The 15,233-nt window shown below is 40.0% G+C and overlaps 2 protein-coding genes across 36 annotated transcripts in view; both read right to left on the reverse strand.

The window, feature by feature from the left end:
• Nucleotides 1-15,233, reverse strand: part of MAP4 (microtubule associated protein 4) — a 234,822-nt gene that overhangs the window by 49,518 nt on the left and 170,071 nt on the right. The gene's annotated exons all lie outside the window — the stretch shown is intronic.
• On the reverse strand, nt 2,028-10,636 carry LOC130455493 (uncharacterized). Its single transcript, XM_056805258.1, has one exon. The coding sequence runs from the start codon at nt 5,353-5,355 to the stop codon at nt 3,586-3,588; it is 1,770 nt and encodes a 589-aa protein (XP_056661236.1). The 5' UTR covers nt 5,356-10,636; the 3' UTR covers nt 2,028-3,585.

Raw genomic sequence — 15,233 nt, forward strand, 5'->3', positions numbered from 1 at the left:
AAATGACAAAATGGATGACTTCAAATAAAACTGGGAAGACCTTTATGAACTGATGAGGAATGAAGAGAACCAGGAAACCAATTTATAGAAAACAATAAGAATGATGACCTCTGATAAATGCAATTACAAAATATAAAATGTATAAAGCTAAGTTCCCTTTCAAATACTGATAAGATTTTATTACAGATATATGAAATATTGGATTAAGAGATTCTCCAAATGTCTCGTACTAGATGAACAGAAATTATCAAGATAGACTAGACCCATAAACATGTGAAATCTGGTCAGAAGCCATGTTGTCCCCTGCACATGAAACTTAAGTTAAAATAGTAAATTGGATATTCAGAAAAAGTTCTGATTTTGTCATCTTTTACATTTCTCTCCACATCATAAATAATCAACATTGTAATTTATTATAATTCTATAAGTTATATTTTATACGAACTTTTTTCAAGTATTTTCTTGCAGGAAATTCTGGTAAACATGTCAGCTAGTTTCCTAGGTGCAATTCTTGAACAGAAATGCCTTCAATACAATCTCTGTTGCCTAGGCATTTTTCAGTTCCTGAATCCCCTCTCCCCAGGCCCAACAATAGCTAGTTGTTCTTTTAGGCAATACCCAGTAGATGTATTCCTCATGATTGAGAAATTTTTGGATTCCTTTCTTTTTTAATTTAAACAGGATAAGGATGCGTTAAATATGTTTTTTAAAAAATACATTCCTATCCCAAGTTCTACACCTCCAATTTCTCAGATCTGGCTGAAAATCTCTAGGAAGATAAAAGAGCTTATAAGTGATTTCTAGAGATCAATTCCTGGGTCCTGATTTCCACATTGCATCTTGAAACTGATTTGTTGTTTGACTCTGGAAAGTCACAACCTACTCAGAATGATAGATTTGGAGCTGGAAGGAAATATTGGTGCCTAATTCTTTGAAAGAACATTGACCTACTTATGAATTTGTTGCGCAGACTAAATAGAAAATACAATTGAAAAGCCTTTAGTAAATCTTGCACACTACAAAAAAATGTTCCCAGACTACTAACTAGCTCAATTTACACAGCAAATGTGTTTTTTTAAAGGTCACAATAGGTCAAATATTAGTATAGGGAGTCATACTTTTAAAATGGATCAGGAGAATGCATTAGATAAAAGAATCCAAAGATAAATCCTTTGCAAACCCTATAATCATCCCTAATCTACCTTTTATAAGTGCATTCAAACATTTATTAAGAGTTTTCTAATTGCAAAACATTAGGTTAAGCTTTAAGGGCAATATGACTGTATACTATAAACCAGTATTAAAACAACTTACTGTCACATGGACTCAGATATTCATGTTTTCTAAAATGATAAATAATTCTAATATATAAAGCAGCCTAAAAGGTCAGTGCTTGTCCTCCCCAGCCACTCCCCCAACACTGATGCTTTAAGAGAATTTCCAAAATGAAATCTTTGACATTGGAAAAAAATTAGGTATCTGTTTCATCATTTCTACACAAGAGTTTAGTTGTGTGAAAAAGGAAAAAAATGAAGGGAAGGAGAAATGAAGGAGAAGAAAAATCTGGGAAATATTCTAGAATCTTTTCTGAGGCATTAAAGACCATTTAAAAGGCACAATAGCAACTTTGAATAGTTTAGTCAAATTTTGATACTCCAGAATAACAAGGGAGAAGAAAAGAATTAGAGACGGTTGGAGGTAGATGGAGAGGAATCTATCAATAATTGTGTCTAATACTCTTATCTGACATAGTAGGAGCCTAATATAGATAACTACCAACCAGGTGCCACTGTAAAAAGATCTTTGGCCTTGGGATCAAGAAGACCTAGGTTCAAATCCAACCTAGAAACTGACTAGTTGTTTGAGTCAGGACAAGTCCCTTTACCTCTATCTCAGTTTCCTCTACTATAAAATGGGGACGATAATAGTACGGAGCTCTTGAGTGTGTTGGGAGGATCAACTGAGGTGATATTTTGAAAGCACTTAGCACAGTGCCTGGCATATAGTTAGCACATAACAAAAGATTATTTCTTTTACTTATTTCCTTCCTTCTTTCCTCAAGGTCATACAATCAGCCAGATCTGAGATTAGAACCCAATAATCATTTCCTGTACATATCTACAATGTCAAGATTTTTAAAAAGTCATGTAATATCCTTTCCAAATTCTAAAGGAGTACTAAGATTAAGAATTCCAATTAACCATAATATTCTTTGGGATCCTAAATTTAGAGCTGGAGACAGTATTTCATACCAGGTCCTCTGACCACAAATTCAATGCTTTTTCAAGTATTTTAAGTCTGGAATTCGAAATACCTTCACATACTCATTAAAGATGCTTGAATCGCCTAGGTCTTCTAGTACCCATCTTTTATAAGCAACAACTATGTTTATAGTTTAAAGATAACCATTAAGAAGAATGAGAAAGGAACATTTACCATATTTATACCTAGCAACACCAATGACAAAATACTCATCTTAATTTCTAATTTACAATGAATATCTATTAGCTGGACGGCAATCTAGGATGAATCTCAGGGTGGAGAAAAAGCAAGCAATTCCTGTCCTCAAAATGCTTTTAATTCAGTCATGCAACAACATAGTTGATGGCATCAAGGTTCCTCAGCTCTGAGGCTCCTAAAGCCCTAGGAAAAATTATAAGGCAGAAATCAGGCACTCTCTTAGGAAAACAATGCTACACAAAATATCTGACTCTCTTTGATCAGTTTTTCCTTTTCCATAACTCCCCTGACCAATCTGTATTGTAGAAATAGAAGATGGAGATATTTCATAAAAATGCAGTGAGAGGAAAAAAATAGATCCCGAGGAAAGAAGCCATTATTTCTAAACAAAGAAAACACACACTTCTAGAGAGGTCCTGTCACATTTTAAATCCCAGTCAACTAGGCTTATGAATTGTGCTTCTTTGTACACAAACAGGATACAGGAAAAACAGGCTTATTTGGCCAGCTAACAATGGGACCAGGAGGGTGATGAGAGAGGGAGGGAAGCAGAGGGGACAGGCTACACAGACTGCAATGTTTAGTTGTTTATCATTTCCAAAGCCTCTCCTTCTCCCCTTCCTCCTCTTCTCCGGGCAAATATACATAATGGAAGCATACAGGAGGCAAGACTGAGCTGACCATGAGAATGGGGAAAGGAACATAAAACAACCCAGCTCGTAAAGCTCCTTTTCACTCACCCCAACAAAAGTAAAATGTTCTCAAAAGTACAGCGGAAAACAGTTTACATGCAGGCTGTGCTAGTAAAAGGGAGGAGGGCAGCTGATAACCCATTGTGTGTTTCAAAGGGCAGGCGAATTCTCAGGTGAGGAGGCCAATGGGTTGGAATTTGATCTTTTAGACTGCAGGGATATTTTGATTCTGGCCAAAAAGGTACAAAGGCAGCGGGGAAGAGAGGAGAGAGAGAGAGAGAGAAGGGCAAGAACAGGGTTAGCCTATCTTCTCCTACAGCCCCTGATCCTAACCATCTCCAAAGCATTTACACTCAGGAGCCAAATTCATTTCCTCGTTCTTTGCCCCTCAATTCCGCAATGAACGCGCTCATCCTGCCCTTTGTTTGGCATATCAGGCTAAAGCGGCTACATTCTCTGAGGCTGGCTCTGCCGCTGCCCCTCCTCCCCTCCTGCAATCTGTCAACGCGGTCCTCCTGGCTGTCTGCTGGTTCCCCATGGAGGTAAAATTTAGCAACATACCGTCACGTGGTTCCTCGCTGCGCTGAGAAGATGGAGCGTTCAGTGGAGGGATGACCTCGATTTCTTTCTTCACTGCCAGGGTGGTCTGGCCGAGCTCGTTCTCCCCACCTCGGCAGCTCGGGAACCCTGAAGCGCTTCCGTCCTCGCCTCCGTCTTGCCCCCTTTCCCTGATGCTCACCTCAGGGATCTGCTCCAGTTTGCTGACTTGTTCTTTCTTGACAGCGCTTTTGCCAATGGGTTGGGTTGGTTCTTCCTTCTTAGCTGCTGCTTCTTGGAGGGAAGGAGGCAGCTCCTTAGGAGTCTGGTTGGGTGAATCCTCGAGGCTCAACCTGTGGTTCGGGGGCTGCTCCTCGGCCACAGTCATGGAGCGCTTCATGGAGGAGGTTCCGAGTTTCCGTGGTGTGGGGCTCAGTGCCGGGCTGTTGGTGGGAGAGAGCAGGCTGGGTGACCGCTCCTCCTGGCCTGGAAGCTCGGGGTACTTGTCAGCCAGGTGGAGGGCAGGGGGGACCGAAAGGTGGGAGCATTCCGACATGGCCCGGCGGATGGCCTTCCGTTGCTGGGAGGCCCGGTTGAGGAAAGTTCCTTCTGGGTAACTCGATTTCTCCATTTCCATCGAAGAGCCCTCCTCATCCTGGCCACAGCCAGAACTCCCTCTCAAGTCATCCTGGGCGAGCTCTACCATGGTCGTTGGCGGGTGCGGAGCGGCCGTCTGGGAACTTGCTGGAGTTGGGGCTTGGGACAAGGATGAATAGCCACCCAGGCCGTAGCTGTCATTTGCTACCCCGATCCCAAAGCGCTCCTGAGGGGCGCCATTAGCCTCCTTCTTACCTAGGGTCATCTCCCCTGATGCCAGCGTGTCCTGTGGGACTGGGTTGAAGTTGGGGTTCCAAACACTAGTCTCCTCTTCTTTAATGTACTGGGCCAGGCCGCTCGCTGTCTCAGGAGATTTGCCACTTGGCTGATTCTTGGTCCCCGCTCGGTTTTCAGTCTCTGAGCCCTCTGCTTCCCCCAGAGTGAACCCGGAGGTTTTCTGGTTGGTCAAGTTCCCCTTGGAGGGCGGGAAGGTTTCTGAGATCAAAGCCCAGCTTTCTAGGTGCCCGGGGGCTGCTGAGCATTTTTCACCTGACACTTCGGGCTCCCTGCTCAGCTCTTTGTCTAGCTTCCCCTCGAAGAAGCACAGCCTGCCCTGGTCCGGGAAGCCGGCATTCTTCCCCAGCCCTTCTTGCAGCTGCCCCCCAGAATTCACATTCAGCCCGATCTCCTGCAATTTGCCTTCCGTCCGCTGCCACTCGTAGCCAGCTTTGCTGAAATCATTTGGGGATTCCATGCAGAGGGAAGATTCTGAGCAGCGCTCTGGGGTCTTGCCTTTGCACAGCTGGCTGTAAGCCGGCAGAGGAGCGGGCTGCTCATTTGTGAGTGACATCTCCTCCACGGCTGGCTGCCTCTCCCCTCTCAACGATCCTGGAGCTCTAACACCACCTCCAAGCACACGGAGCTTGTGGGCTGGCTGATCCAGTGACATCATACCAAGTCCCCAGGATTCATGACAAAAATCCTCTCCCAACCCCCCCCCCCCCCCCCCCTCGTTCTCAAAGCCCTCCGCGGCTACATTCATCCGAGAACGGGAAGAGCTCTTTAGCATTTCTCTTTACAAAACGAACTGCTTCTATTCTTACAAAACAACAACATTGTTTCACTGAAAATATAATCTTCTGTTCACTAGTACATGTATTCAAAGTTGCATCTAAAAAGACCAGCTAGAAACTAAGCCATAAAGATGCTGAGCAGCAATTCTATTCGCTTGGAAAGATGTCCACATATTTATTGACATCCACTTCTCTATTTTCTCTCACTCACCCACTGAAATGACAAAAAAGCACAATTCATTTTCCAATCCTCAGTCATAACTATAAAGAACAATTGGTTTCATGACGTGCAGTCCCTGCCACCCCCCTGCTCCCAAAATACTAATAATGTTAAAATTGGAGGCATTGGTCTCCCACAGGGGAAGAAGAGGCTTCTTAGTATAGCTATTGACTGAATTCACTTCCAAGAGCCAAGGCAGTCTTGAAAAGGAGCTGTACTTGGAAGGAGTGTACCCAAAGAACTCGTTTAGAGGGAATACTCTTTTTTATTCTTATAACATGTCACTTCTATTTTCTCCATCCTTAAACTTGTTACTAGGCGTCTCAGAGAAGTGCAGTCGTACTGAACAAAACCCACAACATTTAGAGTCAGAAAACCAAGATTTCAGTGCTGGCTCTACTCCTGCCTATCTGCCTGACCCTGAAGCAGGTCATAGCACCAAGCCCAAAGACGCTATTTTACTGAGGAGGGAGCAAGGCAGCTCCTTAATGAAAGAAGATCTTATTTCCTTTTTAATCTCTTGCTTCATTTCTTCTAGTGATTCAGCTTGTACTTGTGGAAGGTCTGTTTTCCCCCGAGCCTCTTGAGCTTCCACTGGCAGTTATTACAGTCACTCTCTCCTTATTTCTTTAGATAAATAATAATTTTGTAATACCAGTCAATGTCTTCTTTGGTTTAATCATCAGGCCAGGCTCTAGACCTCAGGCTGTAATTTTGAATGGGCTGGCCAGTCTTGCTTGATCTCAGCCTGGATCATCTGGGCTGATGCCCAGATCTCCATCTCCTGTGGTTAGGCCTCCCCTATAACTCTGAAGTTCAGAGCTCCAGATACTCCCTAAGGCATCTCAGGAGGGTGCCGGGAACCCCAGAGACTCCTAGACTGGACGATCAAACTGCCCTCCACCCCTGCCATTCCCTGGAGCTTCCAACATTGTCCCCCTGGGGCTTCCTGACCATCCTAAGGCTTTCCCAGGAGGTCCTCCACTCTGGTTATCTCAACACCCAGATCACTGATATATGGAACCTCTAGTGAGGCCGGTCACTGCACTCTGTGATTTTTTCCACTATCTCCTTTGATCCTCATATCACCTTTGTGAGGGAGGTGCTACTATCCCATTAGCTTTAACAGCATCCTCTTGTTGTTCAGTGTTGGAAGAGTCACTGACTAGAGTCTTTATTTGTTATAACTTGATTCATATCATTCAGGTGTGAATTTCAGGTTTTCTCCCCAGTGAATTGTGTAATCCGTCTCTTCAGGTACCATCTTGGTCAGAACTAATTCCAAAAGACCATGTTAATATTTTAGCTAAACTATTCAAAACAGGTACTTAAATAATCAAAACTAGTGTTATCTAACATAAATAGAAATTCCTGCTGGCAGCAAAATGACTTAGAAAACCACAAAGTAATATTATCTATGTTGTTTAAATGCTTACCTTCTTTCTGTCTTAGAATCCATACTAAATAGCAGCTCCAAGGCAAAAGAGCAATAAGGGTTAGGCAATCAGGGTGAAGTTACTTGTCCAGGGTCACACCACTAAATCCAGAGTTGAACCTAGGACCCCCTGTCTCCAGGCCTGTTGTCTATCTGCTGAGCCATCTCTAAGTTACATTTTATACTGGTTCTAGTCCAGTCAGAAGTTTGTAGGCAGCACCTGGCCTGCAGGCTGCTGCCTTTGCTGATCTAGACAATACTTATCACAAGGCCTTGCGATAGTTAACTCCCAACGTGGCATTAACTTAAAGTGGTCTGGAAATACACTACTACTACCCTCAAATCTTCTCAGCCAGGAGATTAAGGGCTCTAGACCTGTTGGCAGAAAGATTACTACAACATATAGCATTTGTGTTAAATGAGGTGAGAGTCTGGTCTAACAATCAGACATTGTGGGGGCAAGAAAAGGGTGAGAGCCGAGAGGACGACAAATAACTCGCTCCTAGTGTTTAAAAAATTTGCCAAGTATGTTTTAATCCTAGCCAAGACTTTCCTCCTCTCCTCACACTCTCTGCCAACAGCCTGGGCGATGATAAAAAGGACAGGCTATCTCTTTCTAACCTATTATCTACTTTTCAAGGTTCAGTTCAAATCTCACCCAGATTGACCATCCCAATCTCAGCATCTAGATATAGATGACTAAGCCAAGGAAGCAGTGAGGATCAGAAGGAGCCAGGATTGGAAGCTGATCCAAACTGGGAAGACAGGCTAAAGAATGAAGGATAAACATAGCAGAGAGAAAAACCACTTTGTATGGTCAGAAAAAATGTTTCTGAGATTCCAGGAACCAGACCAAGGTATTAGATATGAGGACAAATTGGAAAATACATGTACGGTTCAGAATTTCACTAAGTGGTCCAGCATTTTGTTCTAGGGATCTAAGTCAGAGAAGGCAGAAGGGTTTTCTGAGTATACAGGCAGAAGGTTAGTGTCCAGAGGTCCAAGCTACAAGAAAAAGCAAATACTGGTATATTGGCAGGAGTCAGAGTTCTACTTTCTCCTGCCAAAGCCAATGACTTTTTCTCAATTCTTATCCTTCTTGATCTGTCTGTGGTATCTGACCCTAGCGATCCTCTCCCATCCATCATACTTTCTTTTCTGTGATTTTCTGACATTGCTTTCTCTTGATTCTCCTCCTAATTGTCATATTAGTCCATTATTTCTCTGTAATGAGGTAGGCAATATTTTTCATCAGACCTTTGATATCACAGGTGATCGTTTAGATGATATGAATTCTTAAATATTTCAATTTTTTTCATCTTTATAATACTAATGTTATAATATAAATTCTTTTGGTACTTCTAACTTCCCCCTGCATCAAGTCATGCAAGCATTTCCATATCTTTTCTTATTTATTGCTCAATAGTATTACATTTCTATACCACAATCAGTCTTTTGTTCATTGTCCCTTCATACTGCCTTACTGTCAGTGTGCCTGAAGACTATTCTAGATCCTCTTTTCTCTTGACATTGTCTCCCCAGTGATTGCAATAACTCTAATGGGTTTAATAAACATATCTATGAAAATGACATATAGATAGATATATGCTGTTTTTCTGGTCAGTCCTAAAGGCATTTCAAACTCTGTGTCCAAAGTACAGAGTTCATGTTCACCATCATCACCACCATCACCATCATCACTTTTCACCAAACTCTTCTATACTGCTGTGTGCTATACCACCGGTGCTCCCTTATTCCTTGTCACAAGCTCAGTGTGAGCCTGATTCCTCATTTGACACCATATATCGCATTAAGGTGCTGAATCTTATCATTTTTAATAACCATAGCAACATTATCCTCTCCGGACAGGTCAACAAGCATTTAATGAAGCACCTATAGATATATACTATGCTAAATTCTAGGGATACAAAGAAAAACAAAAACAACCCTGCCTTCAAGAAATTCACATCCTAATGGATGAGAAAATATGGAAATAACTTGATAAGTAAGAGATATACACAAGAAATAGAGAGAGATAATCTGAGAGTGGTAGGCACTAGCAGCAGTGTTTCAAGGGGCTTTCAGGGAACTAGGAATACCTCCTATAGAAGGTAAGGGCATGAGATGAATACTGAAGAAAGCCAGGAAAACCAAGAGCCCAATATAAAGAAGAAGATCACCCAGTGAAAAGGAGTAAAGTCAGGATCTGGGGTGTTGTATTTGAGCAACAGGAAAAGTGGCTAGGATGACTTAATCATGCTATTCAGATATTCTTAACCATGGATCCCCAGGACCACCAAAAGTCCATAGACAGATGGAGAGCAGAAGGTCCATGAAACTTAAAATAGGAAAATAATGTCAACCTTGTTGAGGAATGGATTAGCAATGCTTTCCTTTCTAATATAAACTAAACTAAAAGGACTGGCCTAGCCAAAAATGAACTCTTTGCTCTTGGGGCAAAAAAATGTATTATAATTAGGTTTTAATCCAAAAAACCTTGGAGAATTCTGAAATCACTTGAGAAGCCTAAACTTATGGGGCAGGTAGATGGTTCAATGGATAGAGTGCCAGGAGTCAAGAAAACCAGAATTCAAATCTGCATACGGACACTTCCTGGTTTTGTGACCCAGGGCAAGTGACTCAACCACATTTACCTAGCTCTTACCCTTCTATTTTAGAATTGTTATTAAGAAAGAAAGGGATTAGGGAAAAAAAAGAATAAAGAAAAAGAAACCTATCTTTACCTTGCAAAGTGAGCAATGGCAACTTAAATTCCATTTACGTTATCTTTGAAAATGAGCATTTTCAAAATTTAGAACCATCAAAACAAAAAAATAAGGATCAATTGGTTATTCAATATATCTATGGTACCTTATCAAAACAATGCCATAATACTTTACTTTTCTTACTCAAATTAAGCAACAATACCCTTCACACTGATAGATATTTTAAAAATAAAAAATTGTCTTGTTATTTAATGTATTAATTTTTAAAAAGCATATTATTGGTATATCACACATTTTTAAATCTTTCGATATTATGTCAGTATAACTAGTTTCTATGGATTCAAAGACATTATTCTAAGAAGAAGTACACAGGTTTTATGTGTAAATCTTGAAATCTCTCAGACTTGTGAATGTTAAAAATTTCTCCATTGAGGAATCCTCCATTGGAACAAATTCCCTACTGGAAACATTCCCCATTTTGATGTGAGAACTCGCCAGGATCAGAAATGGGAGGACCTCTACTCCACCCATACTTAAGACTGCTTTAGGGGAGAAAACTCCTTGCTAAACAATGAAAGTACTTGGACCCATGCTTATAAGGCAAGGAGTTCTTTGAGCCATGCCTGTTTTTTAGAATTGATACAATGGGATGCTAGGTACCTAAAATAGGTTGGGCAGGTTTTCTCTTAATGAGATTAGTCGACTCAGCTGTGTTTTCTCTGGTTCAGATTTACTGAGGGGATTAGTCAATTTAACTGGAATTCAGATGGGCTGTCTTTTAGAAAACATCTATGGTGATTGGTAGATGGAAGAACTTAGGGGAGGTGACAGGAAACAAACCCCTATATAAGAAAAAGAAATCCTTTGAGGCTTGGGAGATCCTTGGTTCCTTAGAGATGGAGGTGGCCCTTTGAAGATCTCTTGAGAAGAAGTCCCTTGGGAGTCTGACTCTGACTGGAACTCTCTCTGAGGAGACTCTGTTCCCCAGACACCCTTGCTTAAGACAAATCTTGTGGTGAGTGATGAAAAACTGACTGATTCTCTCTCTCTCTCTTAAGACTCAGGTCTAGGCCATGTTGGCTTAAGGCCCTTCATACTTATACTTCTCTCTCTCTCTCTCTCTCTCTCTCTCTCTCTCTCTCTCTCTCTCTCTCTCTCTCTCTCTCTCTCTCTCTCTCTCTCTCTCTTTGATTACTCATTGTATTATTAATTAAATTCTCTATAAAACCCAGTTGACTTGGGCATATTCATAATTTGGGAATATATTCCTTGGCAACCACCTTATATTTGATTTAAAAACCAAGACACTGTAGTGAAACATATTTTCAGCGGTCATATTTACTCACCCACTCATATCTATCACACTTTATATCTTCCACCATTTTAACTCACTACAGTTTACAACATAAACGATTTTAATTATAACAGTTTATAACCTTAACTCTTCTAATTATTACAGTTTATGGCAGACAACTATTTTAAATCTTACATATGAGACTGGCAAAGGGATCTGTGATGCATACACACTCATACACTCATAGTCAAGAATCCCTGACTAGTGTAGTTGACTTTGTAGAAATGAGGAAACTGAAGCTTTAGGGCATTATGTAACATGAGTGTGGCTGGAGATACTAGGGAGCAGAGCTGGAAACTGAACCCAGATTTACTTACTTTAAATTCAGAGTTTGTTACTTCCAATATCAAGGGAATTCTAACTGGGAGGCAGCGCAGTAGAACATCCTAGCATAGAGTGAATTCATCCAACGTTACCTCAATTCATTTGTATTCCAGGCCACCTTGTTCAGTCTTGTTCAGGTCTGCCTGTTATTCACTTCTGATCACTGATATCTGAGGCAGCCAGCACTCTCCCCAATATCAGACCAATGCCCTACGTTGGCAGATGGGCAGCATGCTTCTCATTTTGAGGCTCTGGGGTTTTGTTGTTAGGGGTATTCCCTCCTCTGGCACAAATCACAACCTATCTATGATTTACTCTATCCACTCTGAGACCTACTGTGGCCAAAAAGTTTGTCCATTATAACCAAGCTAGTGATGAGCCTTTCTGAATTTAGCTGTGCTTTCCTCAGGTGAGAGACACAGTTTGTCTTGGGTGCAGACTCCAGCTTGGTAGGATCTGCTAGAGGTTATGCTCTGCCTTCTGAGAACCCTGGGGGCACCACTACCGAGGAACATATGACAGCTGAGTCTGTTCCAACTAGCATTTCATAGCAAATCATAGGATTCGAGACTGGAAAGGACCTTTGAAGTTATAGTCAAGTCCCCGATACCATGGATGAAAAAAATGATATTTCTTTGTAATTTCTCTACCCCAGAATTGCAAAGCTGAACAAGTGGTCTGGGGATTTCTGTTGAATTTGCTCCTAGGTGTCTTCTGCTATGGTTTTTCAAAAACAGCTTTAATTGAGAGAAATTTTCACCTAAGACCATAAACTGGGAAACCAAGAAACAAGGTCATATGCAAAATGAAAATATATACAGCAGAGAGACCTACATAGAAAGAATTAGAAAAAATCTGATGACAGAGCACAAAATCAAGGGATATGCTATCCTAGGGAAGGAACACTGAAAAAGGGGGGGGGGGGGAAATACACAAGAAAAATCAATGTTATGAATCTAATCTCTTTCCTTCCTGTCTTGGTAGGGGTGAAAAGACAGCCTAGGATTTATCTTCTGTTAAAATTGCTAATGTAACAAAAAGTATTGCTTCCCTAAGTTCCTCAAATAGATTTTTTTAACTAAAAAAATCCACTGAAACAAGAACTTTTATCCATTTCAATATACAATGCTATCAGTGCCTAAAGCCCTCTTTTGATAGGACTAACCAACTCCAACTCCTTCCACATAACCCCTACATTATTTAATCTGCTACCTCTCATGGGAACTTCCCTTTCAGTAAAGGCTCAAACCAGGAATGTTCACTTATCTTCAAGTTCCACAATGAGCTCCATCTTTCCACCTTGCCCTAATGGTTTCTTGCTTACATTTTTCTTCCATTTCAAACCTCTTTTACAAGCTCTTTCCCTCCATTAGAATGAAAAGCTTTTGTTTGTACTTTTATTCTGAGCCCTTAGCACATGCCTGATACATAATAAGCACTTAATGAAGGATTTATCTAACTAATCATCAACTAGTCTCAAATATCCTTAATTATCTACTCATATTAGGGAGGTGGGGATGCATAGACAAGAGGAGCTTAGCGGTGGCCCCAAATACACTGTTGCCACTGCAGAGCAACCATGGCCATGGTGAAGAAATGGATTGCTGGGGCTAGGGCTCCCATGAAGAACTAACAGTTATTAGAGGAAAGCTATTAACATTTCTGTATCATAACTTCTCAGAATACAACCTATAAAGAAATAAAAATTTTCTTCATTCCAAAACCAGTTTATAAACCAATATTAGAGAAACAAAAGGAATTTTGGAAGATGAAAAAATTTGGGGGTCCATCATTGCACTATTGAATGAAATAGGTCAAGCCTTACAAATGAAGTCTCAGAATTTTAAAGAGAACAATAATCAAGGAATTCCTTCTAAATCTGAAAGCCTAGTTTTCTTTTCTAATTATCAGAAAGGAAAAGCACATGGGATCTACATAAAACCTCATTATTGGGTGGTAGCAGCACTTGGCACTGTCTTGGAAGCTGGAAAAAAATAAGCAAGCTACAAATATCCAGGGAAGAAACAATGGCATGTCAATAAATTTTGAAATCCCAATATATTATTTTTAAACAATTTTTCAATTAAGTCACATAGAGGCAGCAGAGTGTGTTCTCATCTGTCTGTGTCACTTAGAAGCTGTGTGACCTGGGAGAACTTAATAATCCACTTATCTGAAGCTTCCTAATCAATAAAATAGGAATAATAATATCCACTCTATGAAGTTTCTCAGTTGTTATGATCATCAATTAAGATACTGTAGGAGAAAATTAATGTTTTACAGAAGCATATTAACAAGCCCATTTATAAATTTTGGAACTCAAAGAAAACCAGGTTCTTTCCCAAAATGAATTCAAACTTCTGGAGGAGGAAAAAGGAAGAAGAGTTAACGAAATGTTCTGCTTGGTTGTAAGGTCATATCAAAAATAAAGGCAGAGAAAAGATCACTATAATTAACCAGTTATTCTCAAATAGCAATGTTCAAAACAACTGTTCCATATCTATGAATCTGTGTCATAGATTTTGTAATAAATCACAAAGAACAATAAACTTCTCTCTATTAAAAAAAATCTCCCCAAATGCAGCTCTAATTCAAGTTCTGGACCAATGACTCTAAAACAGTCAAAAGAAAGGAAATCATTTTTTTTCTTTTTTCTGAAGGTTCCTTTGCTTAATACCCTACAGACTTTTCATTTTCACTTTGCTCACATGGGGAGAAATGCATGTGGCCTCTGAATGTAAGATTAAGACACATGAATTTCTGTGTAATTGGGAATAAGGCAGTTTCCAAGACATATGTTCATTCTAATTCATTAACCAAATCACTACACACCAGCCAAATCTGTGAGCCTCTAGTTTAGTGGATGCAACTGTCAAGTGTTTCTATTTTTATCTTCCTCCCGAAGCTATCACTTATCTTGTTCAATACCTCTTTTTTGGTTTCTATGCAGTTTTTTTTTAACAACAGTTTCCAAGGCAACACCACTTTCCAGTATGATAAACTGCTACTTGCCATAGTTTCTAGAAACAAAGTCCAATTAAGTATGGCTACTGATAGCATCCAGTGATCCTAGTGACAAGAATCACTGAGGACATTTCTTTAGCAATAAAAGCCAAGAACCATAAAATGGTAATCTTGCTTCTAATTTGGAAGCATAATGATGTGTATCTATGTATGTAATGTGTTCCTATATATACTGTAGAACAACATGATATCTGATAGAAGACTACTTAGGGAATACTTAGTACCTGAAGATCAGAAAAAAAGCCTCACAAAATTATCTAACTTACATAAAAATACTAAAAGGATGATACATTAATTTTTTAAAAGATAGGGGTAATAATGGGGGTCTATAAAATTTTTTGCATGCAAAACACACAAAGATATAAAAACATCCAAAGAAAATACCCAATTGCAAATTCTAATCTACACTTTGCTCACATATGATCTTTTCATTGGTACAACCAAAATCAATTAAAAAATACTCGTTACATGCCTATTGTGTAAAAAGTTCCATGCTCTCACTGCTATGCTGTTACTGTTTTTACTGTGGGGGAATATAACAATGTGCCTGTCCTCAAAGAAATATATAATCTAGATGGGGAAGTAAATAAAAATAAAAACGCTCGGCATATACTTAGTATTCAACTTGACAGGCATTTATTAAATGTAATGGAGGTATAACCTTCAGATGAGAGAAAGGAAGTTAAGGATGGTAAAAAAAATAAGGAGAAATTATTCTGTAGTAATCTGATATGGACTTCATATTATTAAATGGTAAGGTCCTTGAAAGCAAGGACTGTCTTTTGCCTTTC

The sequence above is a fragment of the Monodelphis domestica genome, chromosome 7, assembly GCF_027887165.1.
Source record: "Monodelphis domestica isolate mMonDom1 chromosome 7, mMonDom1.pri, whole genome shotgun sequence".
Taxonomy (NCBI): domain Eukaryota; kingdom Metazoa; phylum Chordata; class Mammalia; order Didelphimorphia; family Didelphidae; genus Monodelphis; species Monodelphis domestica.